This window comes from Drosophila novamexicana, unplaced genomic scaffold (assembly GCF_003285875.2).
Source record: "Drosophila novamexicana strain 15010-1031.04,08,12 unplaced genomic scaffold, DnovRS2.1 tig00004549-arrow-arrow-pilon, whole genome shotgun sequence".
Taxonomy (NCBI): domain Eukaryota; kingdom Metazoa; phylum Arthropoda; class Insecta; order Diptera; family Drosophilidae; genus Drosophila; species Drosophila novamexicana.
Window position 1 is genome coordinate 1,383,057 of NW_020825047.1, and position 25,092 is coordinate 1,408,148.

Here is a 25,092-nt window from a genome sequence, read left to right on the forward strand (position 1 = left end):
GATACGAAAGACAATGTGTCCAAGCCGCCTAAACTTGTCCTTAATGTTATCTTTAGGAGTGGAGCTAGCCAAATAGCGGATAATAAGCCTGAAGGCCATGTCTTCCTTCAGTTGATATGTAAAGTGGTGTGCATTATTTTCTTTGATAAAATGTGAACTCTCACTTTTCCTTGTGATTCAACGTGGAGGGTATAATTATCTGACCCAATGACAGCATCAAGCGCTGCCTTCATCTGGGCCACATTGCTTACATTTTAGATGAAGATAGAGGGTGGCTTCCTGGATCTGGGTACTTTGACTTCTTTTTCCGCATTTAACTCTATTTCATCGTTCTCTGTTGCCAGTAAGCATAAGCAAATTGGTTATTGGAATTTATTGGTCTCTCATTCAGATGACTGTCCGTCGATATTTGAGACGCAATTAACTTCCCTTTTTTACCGCTTGCCTTAGTTAAACGTGGAGGCAGCTTATGTTTTATTTTGGTTGTCATCCAGCTGAGTGCTTTCTGGGATGACTTCCCTTTTTCCGGAGCATAATGGGCTGGCTCGTTTGCAGCTATACTTGCGTAGCTAATATTTGGGATGGTGCATACTCCTCCGCTTGAAGGGGATGTGGTAGTGTAGGTTGACGCGTAGGAGGAGTTTGACGATGCGGGCAACAAAAGTACTACTACTGCACTTAATTGTAGCGTTGGAAGCAGTATTTATGGAAGTCATTTCCCGAATTTCGGCAGGTGTAGTGCCAGCAATTCTAATCATTTCAATTCTTATCTGGTCGGATCACTCTCGGCTGAGAGGGAGCGGGTGTATCATCCATACTAGCAATTAGCTAAACTTCTAAAAGTGATTTTTTCCCAAAGAGCGATTTATGGTGATCAAGTCACGAGATGGTCGCTCAGCGCTGTCACTGGTTATGTTCGTATTAGTGAGCGGATTAAAAGCTTGCTCGCGGAAGCTCTAAAGCTCTCACGTACTGGGATAAGAGAGTTTTTAGAATTAAGCTTATGCAGTTTTACTCGCGCAAGAACCCCGGCACGTGTTGAATTGCATTTAGAGTTTCTATGTATGCCCTGGGGCGGGCGAGGTAAGTGTCTCTTTTACTTTAATAAATAAACTGTTCTAACCGGCGCACTATCACAGGCACCCATGGGAGCAGATATGCACACGTCCGATCGTCACAAGAGTTTGCACTGAACTAATGTCAGGGAGTATATATAATAGAAGTTCTTTAATAGAAACCTGTGGATATCTATCCGAGGTTTCCTATGGCCATTCATTTTTATGAGTTTTTGATACAGTATGGAGATTCTTTTCGAACAAGCATACTTCCTATGGAAATATGAGACGAATATATTGTTATATATTTTGAAAAATGATTTTGAAACAATCAGTTTGTTATATAATAGAGAATTAGACAAGATCGCATGTTGTGTGTTTCCCAAAAATCGGTAACGTATTGAAGAAATGAAACATCGATTTTTTTTAATTTTCAATATGCAACATCTAATAGTAATATATTTATTTTTTAATACCGTAAAGTGTAATACACATTAATCTAATTGTCATTTAGCAAATGTTTAACAAACAAACGTACAAAGCACTCGTACAGTAACAAGATACAAGATACAAATACACAGTTAGACAAGCAAATACATATATAAAGAGGTACAAGTGTTTGCTATATAAAGTAATAAAAACTAAAACGAGACATTAACAATGGGCATCAGCTGCTCTGGGGATATGATATGGTAGGAGACGGGAACGGGGTGTTTGTTGGTGGCGGGTCAGAGCAGCTCAACCGATTCGCTACTACGGTGCAGGCGGTGTATATGAATATATATATAAATATATATAGCTAAGCATACGACTCGATTTATCCAATGACTTTGACCGTGTGACCAATCCAACGACGCCTTCTCAGTGTCCGCCAATTTCGCGCAGCTCGCGCTTGCCCAGCGGCAGTGGCGGGCGGAAATTGTTGATGACCTTGCCATTGAATTCATTGCAGGGACATTCCTCCTTGACATCGTAGGCATTGAGATTGCGCATGGCATTCAGTTGATCGTCGGAAACTTGTATGGGCGTCTTGAATACAATCCAAATGACACATTCGGAGCAAGGCGGCGTTGTCAACGAACCCTCATACGTCCAGTAGGTGTGCACATTGGGCAACAGCTGGCCAGGATCACAGCCCTGTGGCAGGGTAACGCGATCGCCCTTGTGCAGCACAAACTGCAACAGGCTGCTGACCTTGTCCAGCTCAGCATGATGATCGCCCGGCTGCAGGAAAACTCCCAACACTGCCAGACCATCTGGCGCGGCGGCTGCCTCGCCAAATGACTTGTACTTGGTGGTGTTCCAGTGCACCAGATGCAGTTCGCCGGCATATGAGACACCATCGACCGTATGCTCCGAGCCCTTGGAGTCTGTGCAGCCCCAGTGACAATGGAACTGTTCCAATTTAAAGATCTGATCGCCCAATGGACCGCCAGTCAGCTCCGAGTTGGCGCCATTCACATCCACGCGCCAGCAATAGCCTGCAAAGTGTTTGAGGAACATGTTTAGCTTGGCAGACCTTAAAGGATGTTGTGTGCCAACCTACCTGGATTTACCAGACTCTTTGTATCCTCTGGAACGTACTTCCATTTAAGCGGCGACACCTTCAGATCGCTGCCCTTTTTGGCGCTTGAGGGCGTTATGTCCACGGGCGACTGACGATGTCCGGATGCCTGCGGGTAATCCTTGGCCCAGTGTGCGGGTCCTGCAAAACAAACCAATTCAGTTAATTAACTGCGACTATTAACAACTCGTTTAGACAAAACACATTTGATTGATTGATGTCGCAAATGTGAATCCTTTAATGTTCTTTCGAATTGCAATCTATTTATAAAGGGAACTAAATGATGTCATTAAGCCAAAGCAAATAGACTTAAATCAACATTTAGGCTCTAGCCAAGTATGTGGGGGCGAGGAGGTATTTACCAAAGATACTTAATCATGGAAAACACCTTTATTAAAGATGGCTCTATTCACATCGAGAAACAACATTTGGAATTCCTGGTTTGAATACCAATTCTTCCTACGATTTGTTAAGATCATTTATATCTTTCTTTTTATCTTGCATAAATTCCTGAGACATTAGAAGTAAGAACTGCTCTGATGCTCTTTGTACCGGAAATTTGTATGTGGCTTTAATGATAACCATATCAGATAAATGCGTGTACAAATATAAATGAATATGTACCTGTATATTTGTAGAAGGCTTAAGCATTTTAAAAGACTGTTTTTTTTATTAATATCTGACTTGTGTTTGGAAGGCTTAAGCAAAAGCTGGCATAGCTTAGTGTGTGCTTCGACAGTCGACTCAGGTTTTTTGTCTAGGCAAATATTTGTGCTACGATGGCAAAAATGGGTAAGAAAGCTCTTGACTTAGTCTTAAGCAAGTTAGTTAAATACCCTACCAAATTCAATTTCCGTCCTGATATAATTACGTAGCCTGCGTGTCTAAGTGTTTACAGCTTGATGAAGGTGTTGGATATATCCAAGCTAACTAAAAATCAGGGTCTAATCTGGTTAATAGCGTAATATTAAATGACGTTCAAGAATTCATTTAGTTAACTGGGTAAAGGCCCAATTAAATAAGTACTAAGATATGTCAAATTAGGTGTAATGGAAAACCCAAGGGAAAAATATCATTAAATAAAATATTATAAGACCATTTGGAAATAAAAATCAATTAAATGAGCGAAGTAAAGCTTTCAAGTATAATTAAAATATACTATAGAATTTTGGGCAAATGTTAAATAATAGGAAATAGCAACAAAACTGTCTTCGTTTACCTAACTTTTTTTGTTGCTAAAATGTGAACAGATGTGCATTTTGAGATCATAAAAATGTTAAATAGAAACAAGTACTTTTATGTCTGCGAAATGCCAAGATAAATATTGTTTGAGAATAAATGAAACTTTTACTTCTATTTTGCGGCAACAGAATTTGTTGTCTGTAGGCGCTTTATCTAGTCAAGAAACATCTGTGACAACAAAATAAATTAATAATTTAAAATTTTTATTCCTTTTTTTTTGCCATTGTTTGCTGCTTGCGTTTTTTTTTTTTTTTAATTTCGTCGTGTGCTGCAACAACAACAAATATTTACTTGAAGACAGGTCACGTGCTGTGACAGAGACTCACTTGAGAGTTGCGGCTCTGAGGCGGAGTCATGTGATAGGATCGTTCGCACTGACGCACGGCAAAAGATAAATCGCAGACAATGGGCGGCAGGGCGTGCCAGTGAAAATATCTTACAAATGTGTTAGGGTGCACTTAATCATGCATTCACCTTATCTAAACAGGTCTTTTAGTTTGTCTATGACACACGATAAATCAAAGACTTGAGCTGCGGTCTTAGGGCATTAATTTCGTTTCGATTTTAAAGCCCCAGACCAAACTGATAAATCATATATTGTGTTGCAATGCATTTTCCTTATCATTGGGCAGCGTTCATTATGTAATTAGGAAAAAAAAACCTAAGTAACATTCAACTGTGCAAGTGATACGCAATTTGCACATGTGACAGGCAAATTGATAGGGTATATAAATATTATACAGGTACATATGTCACGTATACGCCCGGACAAGCCTATGCTGCTTTATGCAACTAGAGCTTACAATCTAAAGCCATTTTGAAGTTTGCCATTTGCACATGTGACAAAATATATTGCTGGGGCAAATTAATCAGTTATACAATTCTGCATCACGTATACGCCATGTGTGGCGGAGAGCTGGAACTCTGTTGTCCTTTGTAAAGCTGAAAATGATCATTTTAAGCCATTTCAGATTTTGTCCCTGGCTCATGTGATAGGCGCATGCATAGAGCATATAAAATTACCATTGGTCAATATACAAATAACTCATGCATGTCACGTATACGCCATGCTCAGCAAAATCTAAAGCTAAGGCCTAGTGATCCTTTGTGAAATGGAAAGCCTTAATTGAGCCACTTGATTGTTTGTCATCTCCACTCATGACAAACGAGTATAAAGTGTATTGAAATAGTGGAACCTCACACCTGTACGTAGCTGTCTTGAATATTTATATCACGTATACGCCATGTATGGCTAAATGTAAAGCTAGTGCCGAATGATCCTTTGTTTTATTGAAAGCCTTGCCATTTGAGTGTTTATCATCTCCACACATGACAAGCAGGTATATTGTGTATATATAAAATAAATATAAGAGCTACACACCTGACATGCAGCTTTCTTACGAGTTGAGTTACTTGGGAGTGTGCTCTTTCCACACTTGTCGAATTGTAGGAGTATCTTTAAAGTGGAAACACACACCTGAAATGCACTTGAGTCACGTATTACACATCGTATGTGGCAGCTGTTCCTGTACAACCGATGCAATCCTTTTACATTTAAATTGTGCAAAAATATCCGCTTAATGATAAATTAACCAAATATTTTGTCCGACTTTAAAGCTGTCATTTAGTCAGCTGCTCAGCTTCGTTTTGTTGGCAGTTTTTCATTTATACTCATATTTATTAAACAAATTTCATTTATTGCACCTTTCCGCCATTTCAGAGTGCAGCAGCTGCTGCTACTAGCCAATAATATGCCCACTTTGCGGCTGTAAATTCTAAAGATCAACACGCTATTCCAGTTGAACAATGGTTAAGTAAAAACAAACAGAAAGCTGAGGGTATGGCTTGGTTGGCCGAAGTTTAATTACTCTGCAAACGCCTTGTATTACAGTGATATAGTTAGCTGATTTTGAGGGTATTATTAAATTGAATTATGCAAAATATTATCTTGGTTGGATTTTATACATATATCAGAGAGTACAAATTTCAATTATTTATAAATTAAAAGGAAAAACGAATACAGTTGATCGGCCTATAACTTGGCAAAAAACAAAAAACCCTGAATATTTTATTTATTTCATATTTTCTATATCTATATGGTTCTCCCAAACAGCCGATACAGAATTGAACATATGCTAGCAGCTATGTAAATTGCAGTATAGCTTGCATTACTCTTTTTTTCTCACGAAATCCCTAATAAAATTAAATAAATTAACGCAACGAAATGTCAAGTTGGGCACTTGTGCAAAAAACCGTTAAGGAAATGCACGTGCCCGTAATTTACAATAATGAATAAATACGTATCTGTAGCGCCGTCTCAGAGACTGCGCAAGCTCTAACTAATTAACAAATCCAACATTGATAATATATGCAATACATATATATTTATAATATATATACAATATATTTATATTTATATATACAATTGTTACAGTTTACATATCTCTTTAAGACATAATTGTGATAAAACCCAAATGCTCATTTAATTGAATTAAATTGAAACTAAACATTCCAAATGTGGCACGATATCGGTGATTTATATGTTTACGTCCAAATCGAGCAGTAGAACAGCCGGAAAAAACTTGTTTTGCGCTATTTTTCCCCGACAATAAGGAACAAAGTCACACATTTTCATTAGAATTTATGCAACATTTCCCAGTTATTTACTTTCGTTTCGATTTCCAAGCAAACAAACACAAGTTAAAACAAAATCTACATAAGTGCCCGACTAAGAGTTACTCTGTGAAAACGCCTCTAAGGTTGAGACTGATAATCGATATTTATCGATAGCAGCAATCGGGTTGGATAATAAACTGCACTATCTTTCCTATGTGAAAGCCTATATATCAAATCTGGTGGGTCCTGCTCAGAAAACTAACATCAATAATAGAAGGACTTTTGATTTTTATCGATATAAAGCGCGTTATCGAAAATTGAACCTATATCAACTTGGGCTGAATCTGATAAATGTATAGCCTAGACCACAATATATGCCTATATATATAAAGGTTAATATGTATATATGAGGTCGCAGATGATATATAAATATCTTTAGTGGTTCAAGATGTCTAAACCATTATTTTCAAATGCCTACAGGGTATAAAAACGAAAAAGTTACGCAGTGCATGTGTTAACCATTTAAGTTGAATAAAAACCAAAACTGTTTCTGTGCCAGAAAACCGGGTAGAAAAGACGTAACTATAAACTTAAATTGCATGATCATATCTTATAATTTGCACAGTAGCCCCTAGAACTTGTAGATACACTCTCCTTTAGGCATTTCATCATGAGCTTATTGCGTGTTTTTTTTTTCTGTGTTTTGTTTTTTGTTTTTACGAACTAAGGAAGTGTTTGCTAATTGGACCTCGAGATGTACAACTAGCTCGTAAAAATGCTATTTCTCCAGTCGGTTTATTCCTGCGCGACTCGGATATAAATGGATATGCATATTTATCAGACAATGTCGGACTGTCACCTAAGTGACCCGACAAATGGCTTACATAACCCCGTCTCGCGTCTAGTCTTTGGCGAAGCCCCAGCACTGCGCTAAGCTCTGGTGGTTGGCCAAGAGTGTTCCACTGGCACAAATTGGAGACAACCCTCTAAAGAAAAGCGTTTTGGTCAGTTTTCATTGCTAATGAATTGTTTGCATGTGAGAATGGCCGCAGAAATAGATATATTGAATGACCATTAAAACGAAAACAACGAATTGAACAATAATATATTATAGAACAATAAACATGCAAATTTCGAAATTTCGTAGAATTGTCACGTACAGTCCGAATTTTTTGCACTCGGAATGCTAATCTGTCGAGCAAAAGTTTTCCAACCCATAAATTTGATTGTTGTTTCTGTTTTTCTTTTAATATCGCTTCGATATATACACAAACCATTTTACATATCATTCATATAGATATATATCTTTCTATATCTTTCTATTTTTTTATCACACCGTCCGTTAATTTTATTGCCCTAGCCAAAAATAATAATCATCTATACGTAATATATACGTAATATCATCCGAGCAGCATTTTCTCGCACCTTCAGCATTAAGTCTCAAGACTTTGATCAGCTCTCAAGTGCTCTCTCTTTCTCTCTGTCTGCTTGTTTGCATAACATCTACGTATGGTATCATAAATAGTTATTGTAATATTGCATTTTGAATGTGCCAAGAAGTTTTCATCTATCTGATTGCCAAATGGGGGTATGGCAATATGGAAGTCTACTTTTTTGTAATATATTATAGCGCATCATGCCATTTATGGATTAAGGACGTCAATGGGTTACTTTATACATTTGTAATAATGAAATCAATATTATTTACTACATTAATATTCAGAATTACTTTTTTGTTATATAAAGCAGAATCATTAGCAAAAGCCTTGCTTACATGCTAACACATTTCTCAATCAAAATTAAGCAAGAGTGTAAAAAGGGAGAATTATCTAAACAAGTAAAAAGAACCATTTCAATTTTAAGCCAAGAATTGGATAAAACGATAAACGTAGATAATAGTTTTGTGTTATTTCGGTGGATATTATCAATTAAAGTACTTCAATAAAATTGACGCATTATGACAATAAATAAACCATATAGATGGAGAGCAGATTAAATACCGTGGAAAACCTTATGACAAACAATTTTTTTTAGCACCATTTCACAAAAAGATAAGCACATACAAAAGAAACCCGTCATATGTAACTGATAGCTGCTAAACAAATAATGATTGAAGAATTTGTTGTTATAAACAACAAAAAGCAAATCACGCCTTAAATGAAATTTGATTGATTTACAAAATATAAACACGCGAGTTTTAATCTAAAACTCAAGTCTAATCGTGCTATATAGACAACCATTCTGCAGGTTTGACAGGGCCAGAGGTAAAAATGATTAAAACAGATCGCCTAATCTCTCAGTTGAAGCTCATACATACACACACACACACACACACATACATACATATACTAGTATGTTTAATATATGTTATTAATTCTCGAGTACTGTGCACTTATGCTTAATGTAAGAACCACTCTAGACTGGAGTGGACCATAAACGGAAACATATATAAAGATCGGCTGGCGGCGATAAGGCAGCATTCTCTGATAGATTCTATTGGAAAGTTACCCAGCGCAGACGAATCGAATCAATCAACGCAATCAGCGACATTTAAACAAATCAAAACAAATTGCCAAAAAAAAAAAAAAAAGAAAAGAAAATAAATAAAATAAAAATAAAAATTCTTCAACTTTGATTTGGTAGATGCAAACATTCTACATAGGGCATATATCATTTTTATTGTACGATAAGTGACTGTCATGTGATGTTCGACGATTGCAGGGGCAGGGCTTAGCCAGACAGAACGCTCGACAGGCTTGGGCCATGACAAACGGCTGACTTTGGAACCGGTCTTTAATGCGTCCTTAAGAACCGAACATGCACTTGACCAGCGCCGCAAAAGCAAACGAACTGCCTTCAAAAGGCAGCAAACAGCAAAAAGAGAAGGCGACACTGAACATGAATAACAACAATGAGCGAAAAACAAGTCTGCCAAAATCAAATAAATAAAGAGTGTGTCGAATGTTAAATACCCAACATTTAAATGGCATTTTATTTTGGCAATTTACTAAATTGACTGATATCATATTTCCAAATAAGCAATTGCTGCTCGTTTGTAAATGTGTATATATAGAGAGAAAGTGTTCTTGATCCTTTGTCTATATCTTAAATTATTTATTTATTATTAATTTTGATAGCTTCCAAAATTGCCTAATATCATTTTCATTGGGGTAGCTATATAAGTAACTGTTCCTATCTTGCAAATATTCTATGTCTATATCCTATGTCATAAAAGGGTTTTTTTTTTTGGAATGGATAAGTTTTCAAATAGTTTATACTATAGAAATTAACTTATGACGCACATTTTTTACTTGCAAAATCTTAAGGTAAAGCTACAGCAAGTATTAAAGCATATTAAATACTTAATTTATATGCGAGATGTTTAACTTATGAACATGTTTTCGTCACCTTCTGTTTAAAAATTGTGCAGGGAGTCGAACATCATTTCGTATTTTTGTGTTATGTAGCTAGATCTTAACAGATTTCCTTTAGAAAGTTATAAACAAAATGAAAATTTACTGGATTTGATTTTCTAAAAATTTGAAAAATTGCTTTTAAAGTTGAAATTTTCTTGTAATGTCCCAAAAAAGTGTACTTTTCTTATACAATTTCGTAGGGCTGGGTTCTTTAGGTCGTGTAGGAAAATAATTTAAGAATATCTATGTAGCATGCTGTAACAAATCTACCCACAATTTTGGTAAAACTCTTTAATAGAGAATGGTAAACGAAAACAACAAATGAGAACTCGGAACTTGTTAGAGTCCGACGGGGCGACTGACTTTGTGACTGGTTTAATGGGAAGCACCCGCAACGGAGTCCAGTTGAGATCACGAGACGCAGCTCGTGCAAAACAACGATTGTCAGTCTGGCCGCTCTGTAGCCCCTCCAACCCGACACCTGCGTCTCTCTGCTGCTCATTTGTTTGTGCTAGTTCTCTGTGTATACGATTTAATTATGGCTGTCGCATATTTATGAGCTGCCGACGAACCTATGAACGTGCCCAAGTCTCTCGAACTTTGGGTGTGTGTGTGTGTGCGTATGTGTGTGTGTGTGTGTGTTTGTTGTATGGAGTGGCAAAGCGATGATGCATGTAATTGAGGCGCAAAGCGTCATTTGCGAGCAAAACTGGACTTGATTGAATTAACAGCGAGTGGAACAAGTGAAGTTGTCGAGTTTTTAACCGGAGTGAACCCAAAAAATTGACAGCTGAGTAATCAATAGTCGGAGCGCAAGCACTTAATTTTAGTCACTCGACTGACTTGCTTTTAGCTTGTATTATTCAACATTTCCCAGCCACAGAAATAATAGTAAATATAATATCTTAATGTTAATTATTTTCCAGAATCCAAGCTGTCTGAGGCCGCAAATTTACGCAACTATATGACGGATCTGCTGCATCGGAGCAAACAGCATGCAATTAAATTTCAACAAACAATAACTCTGGCAAATAACTTAAATGCCTGTTATCAATTAGATAACATTCGTGTTCAATCAACGGTGCTGTCTCAATTAAACGACAAGCACAACAGCAACAGCTATACAACAAACTGCGCCCACAGCCCAACCTGTCTCTCGAAATCTTTATTTTTTCGCTGCTCCAAAACTTTCCCAAAAAAAGTCGTTGCACGCATGCGCAGCGTGCGTCACGTTGATAAACAATTCGAGAAAAACGTAGCAAAACAAACAAGCAGAAAATCTTTACATTGCCGACTACAAAACACCCTTGAAGATTATTATATGTTTAACAGTGTTGCGGACAACAATTTTTTTTTTTTTTGATTTTTCTATTAAAGCTGCATTATATAGTAGTCCGATATGCATGTTTTCACCCGTAGATTATGATCTCAGATCTTTTTATTGCCGACGACAAAACACTCTTGCAGACATATTATATGCTTTACAGTGTTGCTGACAACACTGTTTTTACGAGTTTTCTTTTAAAGCTGCATTATATAGTTCTACGGTATGTATACGTTTTCGCCCGTGTATTATGATCAAAGATATTGTTAAAAGGCCAACAAAAATTTCTTGCAATATATGTTCATCCGAAAGTTTCTATGACAAGTTTTAAGATTCTCGGATGACATATGCATATGCATACTATATATAATAATATATATGTATAATATATATATGTTGTGCATAGGTTCGCCAATATCTTTTGCTATGCAAATTTCATCACAAAATCATCAACTAAAATACCCTTCGCTGGTGTTTACAAATTATAAGCGCCGCTTACCGTTCTCTTCCGTATAGCCCCAGTGATGGCTCATTTTAAAATTGATCTTTGGTTTCTAGTAGAGATTTGGTGAAATAAGAATAACTTTTGTTCTTGCACTCGCGGTTTCTGGCACGCGTTTGAATTTCGTCGCGAATGCAACTGAACGTTTTATAAAGACCCGATAATGGGCTGGGGTTACGGTTTGCTAAGGGTAGCGCGTCTGCTTAGCTAGTCCGCTGGCTGTAGACTGTTTGACTCGCGGCAGCGTCGCTGACTTCGAAGCCGTTGCGCCAACCAAATGGAAGAAAAAAAAACATAACAACAAAAAAAAAAAAAACAAAACAAAAAAACACGCACCTAACCGGACTGAGAGAGTAAAAGAGAGAGTGCGGGAGAAAAAGAGCGCACGCTAGCAAGCGAGCGCGTGAATGAGAGAAAGCCCAAAGAGAACATGTCAATTGAGTAATTGAACTACTGTTTCTAGCCCCGCTCACGCTGCTCCGCGCGCGGAGGTGCAGCGGCAGAGAGTGTTGTAAAAAGCGTTGACGGTTCAATAGCAACCGCTCACCCGCTCTCACCCGCGCGGCAACATTAATTGCATTGTGTTGCGTATACGCAATGTTGGTTAACGCCTGTTAAATGTCAACTGTCTGTCGATCGATACGACAATCGATTAATAGCTGTTAGTTTGCTGTTACTGTTTAACGGACTGGTGTTGTTTATGACACGCTGTAAAGTTGCGCTGTTTGCTTGAAAACTTAAGCTCAGTTTCCACTGTGCACACACACACACGCTAAATTGTCGCCTTAATTTATTGTTGAACTTTAGTGCATTGTTTTTTTTTTGTAGCTCTTAGCAGACAAACGCAAAGCGTGATCACAATCGCACGCTCAGCGGTACACACGCAGCACACATACACACACACTGTGTGCGGCTAACCGTTTATGCGCAGCCACAATTTAATCTAGACTTTTTTTGGGCAAAAATTGAACCACAGCTCGCCTCTCAATTGCCTTAGGGTTCTTTGCTAGGGTTGTTAGGGGGTTGGGGGCGATTTCTGTGCCTCAATTTTTATCAACGTTTATTTTATTAGAACAGTGCCACAAACGTTGCACGGGGCTAGTTTAGCGAGTTAAACCAATTTTGCAACTAATTTAGAAAATTTGTATGTGTTTCAACTCGCGTCTGATCTATATGTTTGTCGTAATATGGAACTGGTTCATTGCTCGTTGCACGCTGCGTATGCGCAATTAACTAAATCGTTCGCTATTTAAACAAATATTGGTTCTGGGCTCTAGCTTTTATTGCAGCTTTATTTTCAATTAAGAACAGAGACATACTATATTTGCACGTTGCTCACGTGAGCGTAAGCGGCAAACTTAAAATACATTTCCGTAATTGTGCAATTATTGCACAACAAATATTGCAACAAAAAAAGGGGGAAACGGGAAATGCGGGAACAAAAGTGCTCGCTGGTGGAAGCCAGATTTATCTATATGCGCTAGCCCCTCGCCCATTCAAGGTCAGGCATGATAATTAAATAGAACTCTAATGATTCTCTGTACAATTCCAACTGTTTTAACAGTGTTGTGCAATTTTTGCATTTGGCTAGAATGGAAGCTGAAAAACCGCACTCACTAAGATATACTCTCAGTCAGTTGAACTTAAGAGTTCAAGGCATAGTAGAACATTTGAACTCACCCATGGTCGCATTTCTTTCTTGTTTGTCAACTAATCTTGTAGCTTGATAAAAACAACAAAATAAATCTACTTTGCTTTATTTGCCTGGCCAATTTCCCGCACTACTGTGTTTATTTATTTATTTTTCTCTGTTTGAGTTTTAGATAAACACGCGTGCCCGGGTCTTGTTTTTCGGTTTAAGAGGCTACATTTTGGCATTATTATTGTGTTACGATATTATAATCTTTTATATCTTTTATCTAGCAGCTGTCATAAAGCGAATATATAACGTGGTCACAGCATACATCTACCAGTTGCCCTACTAGACCGCTGGAGAAAAATACTATCAAATAGAAACTGGCTAGAAACTAGATAATAGTGCTTAGATCGGGATCGTTACACTATCAACAAAATCCTAAAATACATTTTTCCTTTTATTTCCACCCAAAAAATAAAATAAAAATTGTACCTGGTTTCTTCCCATATTTAAGGCCATTTGCACAGGATAGAAACTTGTTTTATTTACACATAATTTCTTACATCTCTTCAACTCAATGTTTCTCTAATGCTCTCCATTTTTTCGATTGATACACATTTGATTATTTAATTAAGTGTTTAATAAAATAAGCGTTCGTTAACAATTAGCACATATCGAAATCTGATAATTTCAATAGATGCAAATTCGTCAGGGGCGTCATCGTGTGAGAGCCTGATTAAGTTTCCATTGAAATTGACTTATAAACAAGATTTATTAGCATATCGCTCAGAATTTGTAGCTCACACAAAATATTGGTATCCACCTTTCCCCTCCCCCTCCAAAACTTTCCTTTGCTCGCTTCTTTCTGTTGTTTGGTCATTTAGCAAACAACACTGCGTGTTAATTAAATTGTTTAAAAAAAAGAAACAAACAAACAAAATATAAAAAAAATATTTCACATATGTGTCACGTGTGCAGCGAACATTTGAATAGAAAGAAATTTTGATGCTAAATCATTTTCAAGGTGCTCACAAGTAATTCAATAAACTTTATATAAAATCCATTTCATCTCCCAAATCGTATGATCCCACAGCGAGTAAAGAAGAAGGTGAAAACATTTTATCGCAGAAATAATTTTTTATTACATTTTAAAAATACATTTCGGCTATAACTTGCTCTTTCAATTTATTTGTCATATTCATGCCAAGCGCTTACTGCAGCATTGAATATATACCCGATCGATCTGCTGCTGCGAGATGTCTTTATAAAATGCATAATATATATTTTTGAGATTTAAAATGCTAGACATTTTGAGAAAAAATTCTGCAAGGTTCTGTAATTCCCTTCAAAATATCTCAAGCTCAAGCCAGGTTCTAGCTACAAACCCGAAATCCACTTCAAAGGATATTTCTTTACACAAACGAATTAAATGATTTGCGACGAAAATATTTAAGAAACTGTGCTAAATTTATTTATTTAGGTTTTTCTTTATTAATTTATTAATTATTTACTTAAGCGTTTGTACTTATTGTCTTTAAACTTCTCATCGACATCATAAATAATTTTATATAGTTTCACAAGCCAGCTCTAACAATTTTTCTTTTTTAGCTAATTTGTTTATATTGTATCAAAAATACACACATTTGTATAACAGTATAGATGTCCCAGGTGTTGTTTCGCCAAGCCTGGTCCACAGGATTAATAGTCACAGAGGATATCCGGAGGCATGCCAAGGAATGTGTATGCATTCGCAGCAATTGTGTTGCATACTTTTAGGCCGGGTTACTAAAATTTTCTTTATCAGATACAGCAAGAATTTCGTAGCACAGCTAGTATGATAAGGCTGAGTCCAGCATGTTTACGAACATCATATTCAATTAGATCGGTTCTAAAATAAAAAATAAAATTCCAATAAATTCCATAGTCCACAATTATTTCAAAAAGGCAAATCTGCCTAAAATCAAACCTGATTTCCACAAATGTGCGTTATGGGGCTTGGCTCTAAATAAAATTTCCCTTCCATGTGTTGTTAAGGTATTATATATTAATAATAATAAACAAAAAAAAAAAAGAAAAAAATCGACAAATAAATTCTCGATCTCGATCACAACAACAAGCAAACACACATTTATGTGCACAAATGTTTGCTGAGGAAAGCGCAATTGAATATCGCTTTCCGATCCAAGCAATTGCTTTGTACGAATTCGTCTTGTGAGCAGCTGCTTGTCTATTCTCTGTGCGCCTCTTATTTTACGCTCATCTTGGAATCTTGCAATTCAACTCTATATATGCTTAACCCCAGTAGTCAATTTGATATGTTGCAAAAATCTTGCACATTCGGGGTAGTCGAAAGTAAGCGCTGCTTATTTGATAAGCAGGGCTTACTGGGCGTATCAATGATAAGTTGTTAAATAAAGTACAAAAGTACATTCAACAGGTTATTAAATCAGTATAGAGCAGCCTCATTTTAAGCCCTTTGAAAATATTACTTATCAAATACCACCAGTAAATACGGTCCGATTCAAATGGCTTACCCTTGATTATTTTGACTATTGACTTCTGGGGTCAAACTAAACACAACCAAGTTGCGAGAGTGCAATGCGAACGCTTAAAAAATAAGGAAAGAATAGATAAACGATATAGATAAACGACAATATATATGTGTGCGCCATTATGAACATTTGTATGTGTGTTTGTAATGGGTGAAGTGAAAGCAAACGACTTAAGCAAAAAACTAAAGCACGGTACAGAGTCGTAAACATACTAGTCATATTTATTATACCCTGAACCCACTCAAAATGGGTAAAAAGGGTATAATGTATTCGTGCAAATGTATGTAACAGGCAGAAGGAAGCATCTCCGACCCAATAAAGTACTTATATGTATTCTTGATCAGCATCAACAGTAGAGTCGATCTAGCCATGTCCGCCTGTCCGACCGTCCGTTCTTCCGTATGTATGAACGCAAGGATCTTAGAAACTATAAAAGCTAGAGAAATTGAAATTTTAGCTGTAGGTCCTCCTAGTCCATGCGAAGATCGAGTTTGCTTCCGATAATCGATAACTTACTCCGTTTCCAAGCAATCGATAATAATCTATATCGAAATACTGCTTTTTGAGCAAATTGGGTAAATAAGCTTGACATATAGCTTCCAAAATAGAATATATATATGCATTTGATGTTGGAAGAAGTGGGTTCAGGGTATCCCCTAGTCGGGAGCTCCCGACTTGAACCTCTTACTTGTTTTTTTTGCGGCTGGTGTGGCTGTTGAGTAGAGTTAGGTAGTATTAGTCGTAGTTGCAAGATTGAACTCTGCCAATGGATCTTTTTTTATTTTTTTAATTTATCTTTGTTACTTCTAAAGCAAAAGAGCACGAGCTGAATTTGGAGTTGGAATAAGCGTATTCAGGGTATCTCCTAGTCAGAAGCTCCCGACTAGAACCTCTTGTTTTTAGATAATTCTATTTATAAGCTAAGCTTTTTTTTTTTACACTTGCCGTATTATCTGCCATTTTAAAATGTAAATTATTAAATTAGAAAAGTTATCTGTTCTATTCTGAAATTAAAATTTTTGGATATATTTTCGAGACTAACGAGTCCACAGTCGATGATCGGACTTAAATTACCCGAGCTGTAGCCATTTATTTGGAATAGCTAAATTATGTAAATATAATTTATTTTAGAATAATCAGCCAAATTTGCCCATGTAAATTCATGCTATTTCGGCAAATATTATACTGACAAATGTTAAAGTCGTTAAAAGCCTATGCCACATTACATAAAGAAGCGAATTTTATAGGATATATATAACTATTTTCTTGACATTTCATGAATCAGAACTAATAATTGGCATTTCAAAATATATCTTTATTTGGCATTACAAAAAAAACCTCCTCTTTTTGGTGCCTTCAATTAAGGAACTTGTCCGTTGCTTGTTCCTCATTAAAAGCTGTAAATAAATAAACATAAAACACTCTCTTCTCTTACTACTGTAAGGATAAGCCAAACGTCAGCGCGTAACTGGACCTAGTTGGATGCGCAATAAATGCCTTTTTCTAAATATAGAGAACGGAAATCTTTCCGTTGACTGCAAAAAGCTACATAAGGCTGCTCGCTGGGACGCAAGGTAAAACCATATGTCAAGGGTCTCTCAGTTTAAATTACATTATTCTACAATTTCAGAAGATTTTGGAACAACATTTTTGCCGCTTAGGGACTTCTACCCATGATCTCAGTGTAATTACTTGTTTGTTTCATCAACCTTTTCCGGCTGCTATGACCAAACTTCTCCATTCCTAGATAAGACTACGCCCTGGGAATTACCTTGGGTATCCTGTGCCGATTGAATGCAAATCGATAGTCCTAGTCCCAACGAGTACAAAAAGATATATCACTCCTATATCCTTAAGATGTCCGCGTTATGGATACAAAAAGAATGTCCTTAGAAAAATAGCCATATCTAAGAAACTTCAAGGATGAATTAAGGAAGGAAAGCTAAGGCTGAATAGGAAACATTTTAGTGAAATTGTTTGTCGAATCCTGGAAATCCTTGAGTGCATAGTCCTGCAATGGGCAAGTTGTGGTCGATTTTGTAATACATGTCCTTTTTAAAAAAATATCCATAGCGTGGTCCAATACTTGCAGATTTGATGGTAAGGATCTTAAGGATCAGCTGCATCGATCTGCATTTAAGGCTCTAAGGATACCACAAATTTCTGTCGTTAGCAGCAAGAAAACAGGATGTAAAATCAATATCTTTGATATTGATGTTCTTTGCCCAGCTGGTAGTCCAGCTCCATATGAAGTGTTTGACACAAGCTCGCCAGGATCTACAAGGACGGGAGCAAGTTATGGCCTTTTTAGGTACACAGATCTTTTCTATTGCATAATCCATATTGGCAGAGCAAGGACTCTCTGTTGACCAACTGACATCAGGCAAGTCTTTGAATCGCGTCGATCTATACATAACCTTGCAGATTTCTCATCTAATTCTAATCTAATTTGAAATACAATATGCTTACACTTCTTATTGCTGTAATAGATATATTTGTAATATATAATTTGATTTAAATTAAAACTAGCAATATACAGGCTAAAGTGTAGCATATGATTTATCATTATTTATGCTATACAATAATAGATAGATAAGATATAATAATAGTGCATTAAATGAATGGTTACACCAAAGAATTTGCGTTTGCCAGAAAGAAAAGGATAAACTATAGGTTATATAACACATATATATGTATGTGGCACATAAACCGATACACATACACTTTAAAGCATTTTGCGCGCGCGTACGCTCTCACACACACACACACCCAGCATGCGAGTGTGTGTGTGTATGTGTAAACATGGTAAAAAACAACAACATTTTGTTTAAACCTAGGTATAAACATTACGATCGCATAAATGTATACATTTATATACATAAATATAATAAAATATAAACTCTGCTTGCGGAGAATGGGGCCAAATGTGATAATAAACTAAACAACATAACAACAAAGCCAGGATATGGATAACTAGTGGGTAACCAGTTGGTTGTGGGCGTGTGGGTGTGTGTGTGTGTGTATAAAGGGGTAGGTGGAGAGGGTTGATGCCTCTCAACCATGCCAAGTCAGCGTAGCAGTGGCCGTGTCGCTCTTAAGTGCGTGCGCCTTGACTATTTAACATTTAAATTAATATTCACATTCATAATATTGAATACTGGACCGATGCGCATAAAGACACGCCTAAGGACACTTCTCAGTTCGGGCTTGAGGTCGAAGCACATCATTTCGCACAGGAGGCTGTAGTAGTTGGACACATGCGTCGCGAACTGCGGAGGTATAACGGTCAAATTTAAAACAAGATTATATATTTATATATATACTACTCACCCTAGCGTCGGTCATCTTGAGCAGGCGCGTCAGGATGAGCAACAGCAATGAAGTCCACGCTTCGCGATGCGCCTCGCTCTGCAAGCTTAAATAATAGGCGAGTGCTTCCTTGCAGACTTGCACTAGCTCCTGCTCAATACCGGGCCAGTCGCTGCGACGATTCTCATCGCCGTACATTTTGAAAAAGATGCGCAACACACAGGCCAATGAGGCGGTCTCCTGCTTGAGCAGATTCGGCTTAACGGAGCCTTTAAAGCCTGCACGCCACAATAAATTGCGTTGATCCTGATCCGCATTGAAGCACTTCGCAAAGCGATGTGACTGCATCAGGCACTCTGCGAGCGTGAAGAGCTGTCGTGTGCGCAAATAGCCGTACATGCCCTGTTCCTCCCGCTGGCAATCTAGCTGTAGCTGTTGTGATTGCCCGGAGCCGCCACGACAGCCGCTCATATCGGCCGCCGCCTGAGCCAGCGTTTCGGCATCCTCCTTGCGCGAGGTCGCCGGAAAGAAGACAATATTATCCATGGTCTGTATCAGCTCCAGCTGCACCACACACTTGATATGCAGTGCCTCGAACTGATTGTGCGCCAACGCCATAAACGTCGGTTCCTGCGGCGCACTGCTTGTGGAATGTGGTGTACTGGAGGCACGGCGTGGCAGCTGCTGCTGTGGCTGTTGTTCAGTGCCCTTGTTGGGCCGCCAAGTGAGCAGCTCCTTGGGCAGCGTTGCATTAAATATGTCCAGTATGCACTGACAGGTCTTGTCCCAGGTGACCTCATTAAACTTGAACCCATTCGAGATGACCAGATTCTCAAGGCAATTGGTGCCGGAGCGTGCCAACTGCTCGTTGTTTTGCTGCACGCACCAGTGCAACTGGGCGAAGAGCTCCTCTAGCAGCAGATGACCCAGCACATCAAAATACTGCGTGAAGACATCAATGATTGCATAAAGCGCATGATTGCAAGTGGTTGTCATCCATTCGGACTTTTCGGTCACATGCTCCGGTAGCTTCATATTGTCGAAGATCCGAAAGATGACATTAAACAAATCCTTCCACCAGTTTGGCTTGAAGCTATCCCCATGCGTTTTCACGATCTCAAAGAGCACGGTCAGGCCGCGTGTGCGGACATCCAGCTTGCACCGATTGACAACGCAGGAAAGCGAAAAAAGCATGGGAAACCAGCCGCGCACCCACACCCGATCCTCCTCCGCCACGGAGGCATCGTTCTCCATGCCCGCATGCTCAGCAAACAGCTGGGGCGCATCATGGACGCACTGGGCACAGTTGCGCACTAGGCGTATGGCCTCCATGCTAGTGTCCGGAAAGCGTGCATTGCACGCAAACTCTGACAGGCACTTGACGGCATCCTGGAAAGAGTCCACCATAACGGCAAATTGTCGCCGATAGAGCTCGCCAATGATTTTGCCCGTGGTCTGGAACGCCAGCTCCACAATTGGCTCCTCATGATCCCCGGCAGCTAGGTGAAATATAGAAAAGATGTTCTTCCAGCCAGATCTTATATTATGCGCCTACAAAGAAGAATTAAGTACGTGATTACGAAAATATTTAGAAGAGATAGTTGGTTACGAAGTTGGGATAATTACTTGAGAGTTGACCATCTGAGCAATGCAGCGCACGACCATGTCGCGTATTGCCGGTGAATTGTTCTTCTTCATGATGTGCTCGAAGGGACGTAGAAAATCCTTTTGGAAACGAAAGTTGCTAAATTCGCCCTTCTCCATGAACTTCATGGATAACTGGCGCAGTGAGTCCAAAGCAAAGAATGCAATCTCCTCATTGCTATTGCAGCCGACGGTATTGAAGTGCTCGCCAAGCACCTGCCAGATGCGTGACCATTGCAAACGAATGCGCTCCATGTTGTAGTAGCTAATCTCGACGATCTTCTGCAGCGAGAACATTCGCGGCTGCGTCTGCTGCAGTTCATCTACAGACACCTGGCACAGCGCCTTCACAAAGTCCACAATGGCATCGCCATCGAGACGCATGGAGCCAGTAAAGATGCGGTCGACAGCCACAACAACGCTCTGGCTGCTCGTTTCGCCAATGTGTTCCTTGACGCTAGGATTGAGCGTATCCTTGAGCGTGGTTTGTGAACCGGACAAAAACTGCGGCCGCACTCCAGTGCCAATGAGCTGCGCCAGCTCCAGCTGGCTAATGCACTTAACTATGTCTAGCCAGCTACTGCCTAGATAATTGCCATCAGTATGGGCGACCATGATGAGCGTCTTAATGGTATCTATATTCTTGGCCTTCATCTCATTAATTGGCGAATTTGCGTTTAATAAGGTGAAGCGTGCCAGCGCCTGAACATAGGCATCCCGTTCCAGAGACATGTGGAAAATGCACGCAATGCGAATTGCGCAGCGTATGCCGTCCAGACAGAGAGTAGCTATCTCTGGATCATCGCAGACCTGCAGGCCCACAGAAAAGGCGGCCAGAAATGGTGTCCAGGCCATTTTGAACATTGGACGCACATGCTCCAGATGCTTGGCCGATGTAAACGGCGATTTTACATGCGATACAGACTGCATCAGATTGGTAGCTGTCAGGGAGATGACCTCCATTTCCATGTTCCACAGTAGTTTGCGTCGCTTCTCCGTAATGAAGGGCTGTTTTCCTGCTGGCTTTGGTGCTATGAGCATTGTTGTATTGTTCTTCATTTTAATCTCATGCTCGGCAATTTCATCGTAGATAGAGGACAAATATTCCTCGGGCAGATCATCTTTGCTGTCGCTAATGCCGCGATTCATTTTTATGTACTGCTCCTTGGTCATCTTGTGCTTGACCTGCGGGGAATGAAGATCCGTGGTCAGCATAATAATGCTAAAGGCGAGCACATAAACTGTGTCAGCGCTCTGGAACAGCTGATTCTGTGGATTGCATTCGCAGTATCTGCTCGCAAACTTCTCCATCAGTCGATCAATCTTTTGCGCCTCGCCGGGCAACCGGAATTCCTCAAGAAGTATGCGCAGAGCGGCCACTACTTCCATCTGGCGAAAGTCAAAGGCATCGATATATGCGCACATCACCTCCTTAGAGTGATCATCGTTCTCGCCCAAATAATTGCCAATGACGGTTTTGTCCAGGCGTTCGTCATCATGCAGCCAGCGTGCAATATCCTGGCAGCTGCTGCCCAACAGCTGCTTCTCCTGCAGAAATTGCACACCCTTCTGGGGCTTACGGTTGAACAGCTCAATTCCCGTCTCCATGACCTCCTTCCGCATCTTACGCTCCTCCAGCGCCTCAGGCAAATCCAACAGCTCTTGATTCTTAGCGCTGCCGTACGAGTTAAGGCTATGACTTGAGCCGCCGTGCGTAGAGCGTAGACTGGAATTCTGCGCAGATATCGCATCGGCATTATCCCCCGCTTGCAACTCCTGTGTGGTGGGTGACTGCAGCGACTGGACCTGCAATGGAGATCATATAATTTCCAGTATTAAACAACTTTGCTTATTTAACTTACTTGCAGTGCAGGTGTCGGCATATTGGGATTCACATAGAGATCCTTGCTCCACTCGACCATACACTTCAGTATGGACACAAGGCACTCAAGTCCGCGTTTACGCATTGATTTCTCCTGCATGGGATTTGCGCCCAGTTCAAGGGCCTGCCGACCCTGCGCGATCTTCGAGAGATCGTTAACCAGTCGCTCAAACAGGTTGGCCGCCGAGAAATCACAATCATAGTTCACGTAAATATCCACGACCGACTGTGCATCGGCACAGATGCGCGTCAAAGCCTGTATAACCATCCATTTATGCTCAAAGGAGCTCGAACTGGCCTCCAGAATATTTAAGAAGATCTCCTTGAAAAACACCTCAATTTGACGCTTCAGATGCACCTTAAAGTTGGAAAGCAGCGCCACAAAAATGGAGAGCGACAACTCAAAGACCTCGGCCACCAGGCTGACACCATTGTTGGACAGCGCGACGCAGAGATACTGTTTGATTGCCATGATGAACATCTCATTGGAGCGGAAGACGGGGCCAGCATTTTGCAGTATCAGCAGCAGCAAATGCAGCGACAAAACCTTAGAGCGCAGCTCATGTGACTTGGGGTCGGGCTGACCTTCGGGCAGCGGCTTCATCGAGAGTTTGCATAACGCTCGGAACACCAGAAACGCATCCTTTTGCAATATGTGTGTGAATTTGGCTGTGACTATTGCATCATTCTCGCTATGCAACTCAACGCTATCATGATCCGAGTGCGAAGAATCAGCCGATCCGTTCCCATTGACAGATGCCTCCATTTCGGCCACATCCGGCTCTAGACTCTGTTCCTTCATCGCCTCATTGAAGGCAGCTAAAATATGAACATGGTTTAGCTTTAACTTGAAATGAATAAAACGAAACTATGTCAACAAAATATCGACTTATGGATGCAAGGCAATGATAATGTTGTCTACTACGCAGAAGACACAATTTTAAAAAAAGGAACCGGAAAGGGTCAAAATTGATCCTTAGTTGGAATAGCAGCAATCTACGTGAAGTTACTAGCAAAACATAAATAAAAACGAAGCGGCACAGGGCTTTTTTAAAATTTAATTTCTAGCAGCACTGATCAGCGCATGGCATGAACTTTTATAGATATTTTAAGCTTAATTTAGATCGGTGTGCAATGCACAAATAGAGCATCAACTCCACTCACCTGTTATTATCTCAGCCAGCAGCTCTGAGGCGATGGCTTCATCGCTGTCTGATATTTCTGTAGCCTCCGACGTCAGCTCCTCGCCATTGCCTTCCGGACTGGCTATGCAGTCATTTAGCGTTGTCGTTGATGGCGTTGGTGGCACCTCATAGACTTGATTCTCCATACGCGCAAAGATCACATTTAGCATCTGGGTGAGTGTGGCACGCGCCGTAGTCTGATTAACCAGATTCCTGCTGGACAGATATATGTCATAGCAGGTGCGCACCGCTTGCAGCAGCGTAAACTCGTGTATTTCGACGTGCTGTGATGTGACAACGGTAAGCAAAGCCTTAATGATCTGCAGCTGCACACCCTCATCCGTCTGGGGTCCATTGAAACAGCCATAAATTGTGATGACAATGCGATCGATGAGCAAATGACCCGGATTGGCCGAATCCTGAATGGCGCCCGTCAAATGCCCATAGGCAATTAACTTCTGTAGGCAATCCAGCGCAGTCACAACAATGCGCGGAGAGCGGCTCTTGCAGGCCAGTTCAAAGGGCAGGAAATAGGTTTCCGCATTAATAATGCTCGCCGCATCATTTTTGGGCAGCGGCAGTGCAGCGCAGGGCAGCTCATTGCCTTCGGCGATTTGGCCCGCATTGATGAGCTCCGCTTTGATCTGTTCGAGCGCCGTGTCGCAGGATTTCTTAAGCTGCGAGTGATGTGAACGCCGTATGTCCTTATCGGCAAGGATTTTCTCTAGAGCACGCACAATAAACATTTCCTTGGTTTTCGTGGAGTTATTTTGCATATTGTATGCAACTCCAAGGTCGTCTTATAGTTGTGGTTTTATTGCTTTCCTCTTTAACTAATTACCGTGAGTGAACGTCCGTCCGTCCGTGTGTTTGTATGGAGTGAGACGACAGTGCCAGCAACTTTTGCGCTGCCGCAACGGTGCGTGGTTCTGTGTTATTGGTGTTTGTTTCGGCTCGTCTGCTACACTCTGCACCCGTTGCGTGTGTGTGTATGTTATTTAATTGTTTTATGCGTTTGCATATTGCAATGTTTCAACTTTTCACATCAAATATGCTTAAAAAATACAATGCGTGAAAAAACGTCATCAGTACTGCACAACATTGCCAGACTGTTGATATATCGTTTCTATCGATGAGCGATTGTTTACATTCGATTAAATACGATA

General features: G+C 39.8%; 2 protein-coding genes across 2 annotated transcripts; both read right to left on the reverse strand.

Annotated features, from left to right (window-relative positions):
• Nucleotides 1-1,488: 1,488 nt before the first annotated feature.
• Nucleotides 1,489-11,939, reverse strand: LOC115769243 (carbonic anhydrase). The gene is made up of 3 exons (XM_030713956.1): nt 11,717-11,939; nt 2,602-2,760; nt 1,489-2,536 (listed from the first exon to the last, which is right to left on the reverse strand). Exons 1-3 carry the CDS (start codon nt 11,748-11,750, stop codon nt 1,917-1,919), a joined length of 813 nt encoding a protein of 270 aa, XP_030569816.1. The 5' UTR covers nt 11,751-11,939; the 3' UTR covers nt 1,489-1,916.
• A 6,474-nt stretch (nt 11,940-18,413) lies between these two features.
• Nucleotides 18,414-24,980, reverse strand: LOC115769316 (brefeldin A-inhibited guanine nucleotide-exchange protein 1). Its single transcript, XM_030714050.1, has 5 exons — nt 23,907-24,980; nt 22,723-23,561; nt 20,843-22,666; nt 19,238-20,767; nt 18,414-19,176 (listed from the first exon to the last, which is right to left on the reverse strand). Exons 1-5 carry the CDS (start codon nt 24,700-24,702, stop codon nt 19,021-19,023), a joined length of 5,145 nt encoding a protein of 1,714 aa, XP_030569910.1. The 5' UTR covers nt 24,703-24,980; the 3' UTR covers nt 18,414-19,020.
• Between the last annotated feature and the right edge of the window lie 112 nt (nt 24,981-25,092).

Excerpts from the sequence above, each read along its gene's own strand:
- LOC115769243 (XM_030713956.1), bottom strand. The coding sequence starts at position 11,750 with ATGAGCCATCACTGGGGCTATACGGAAGAGAACG. Across the intron at positions 2,761-11,716 it reads GGGCTATACGGAAGAGAACG|GACCCGCACACTGGGCCAAG; the intron begins GTAAGCGGCGCT and ends TTTGTTTTGCAG. Across the intron at positions 2,537-2,601 it reads AAAGAGTCTGGTAAATCCAG|GCTATTGCTGGCGCGTGGAT; the intron begins GTAGGTTGGCAC and ends AACACTTTGCAG.
- LOC115769316 (XM_030714050.1), bottom strand. The coding sequence starts at position 24,702 with ATGCAAAATAACTCCACGAAAACCAAGGAAATGTTTATTGTGCGTGCT. Across the intron at positions 23,562-23,906 it reads GCTGGCTGAGATAATAACAG|CTGCCTTCAATGAGGCGATG; the intron begins GTGAGTGGAGTT and ends TTCATATTTTAG. Across the intron at positions 19,177-19,237 it reads TCAAGATGACCGACGCTAGG|TTCGCGACGCATGTGTCCAA; the intron begins GTGAGTAGTATA and ends ATACCTCCGCAG.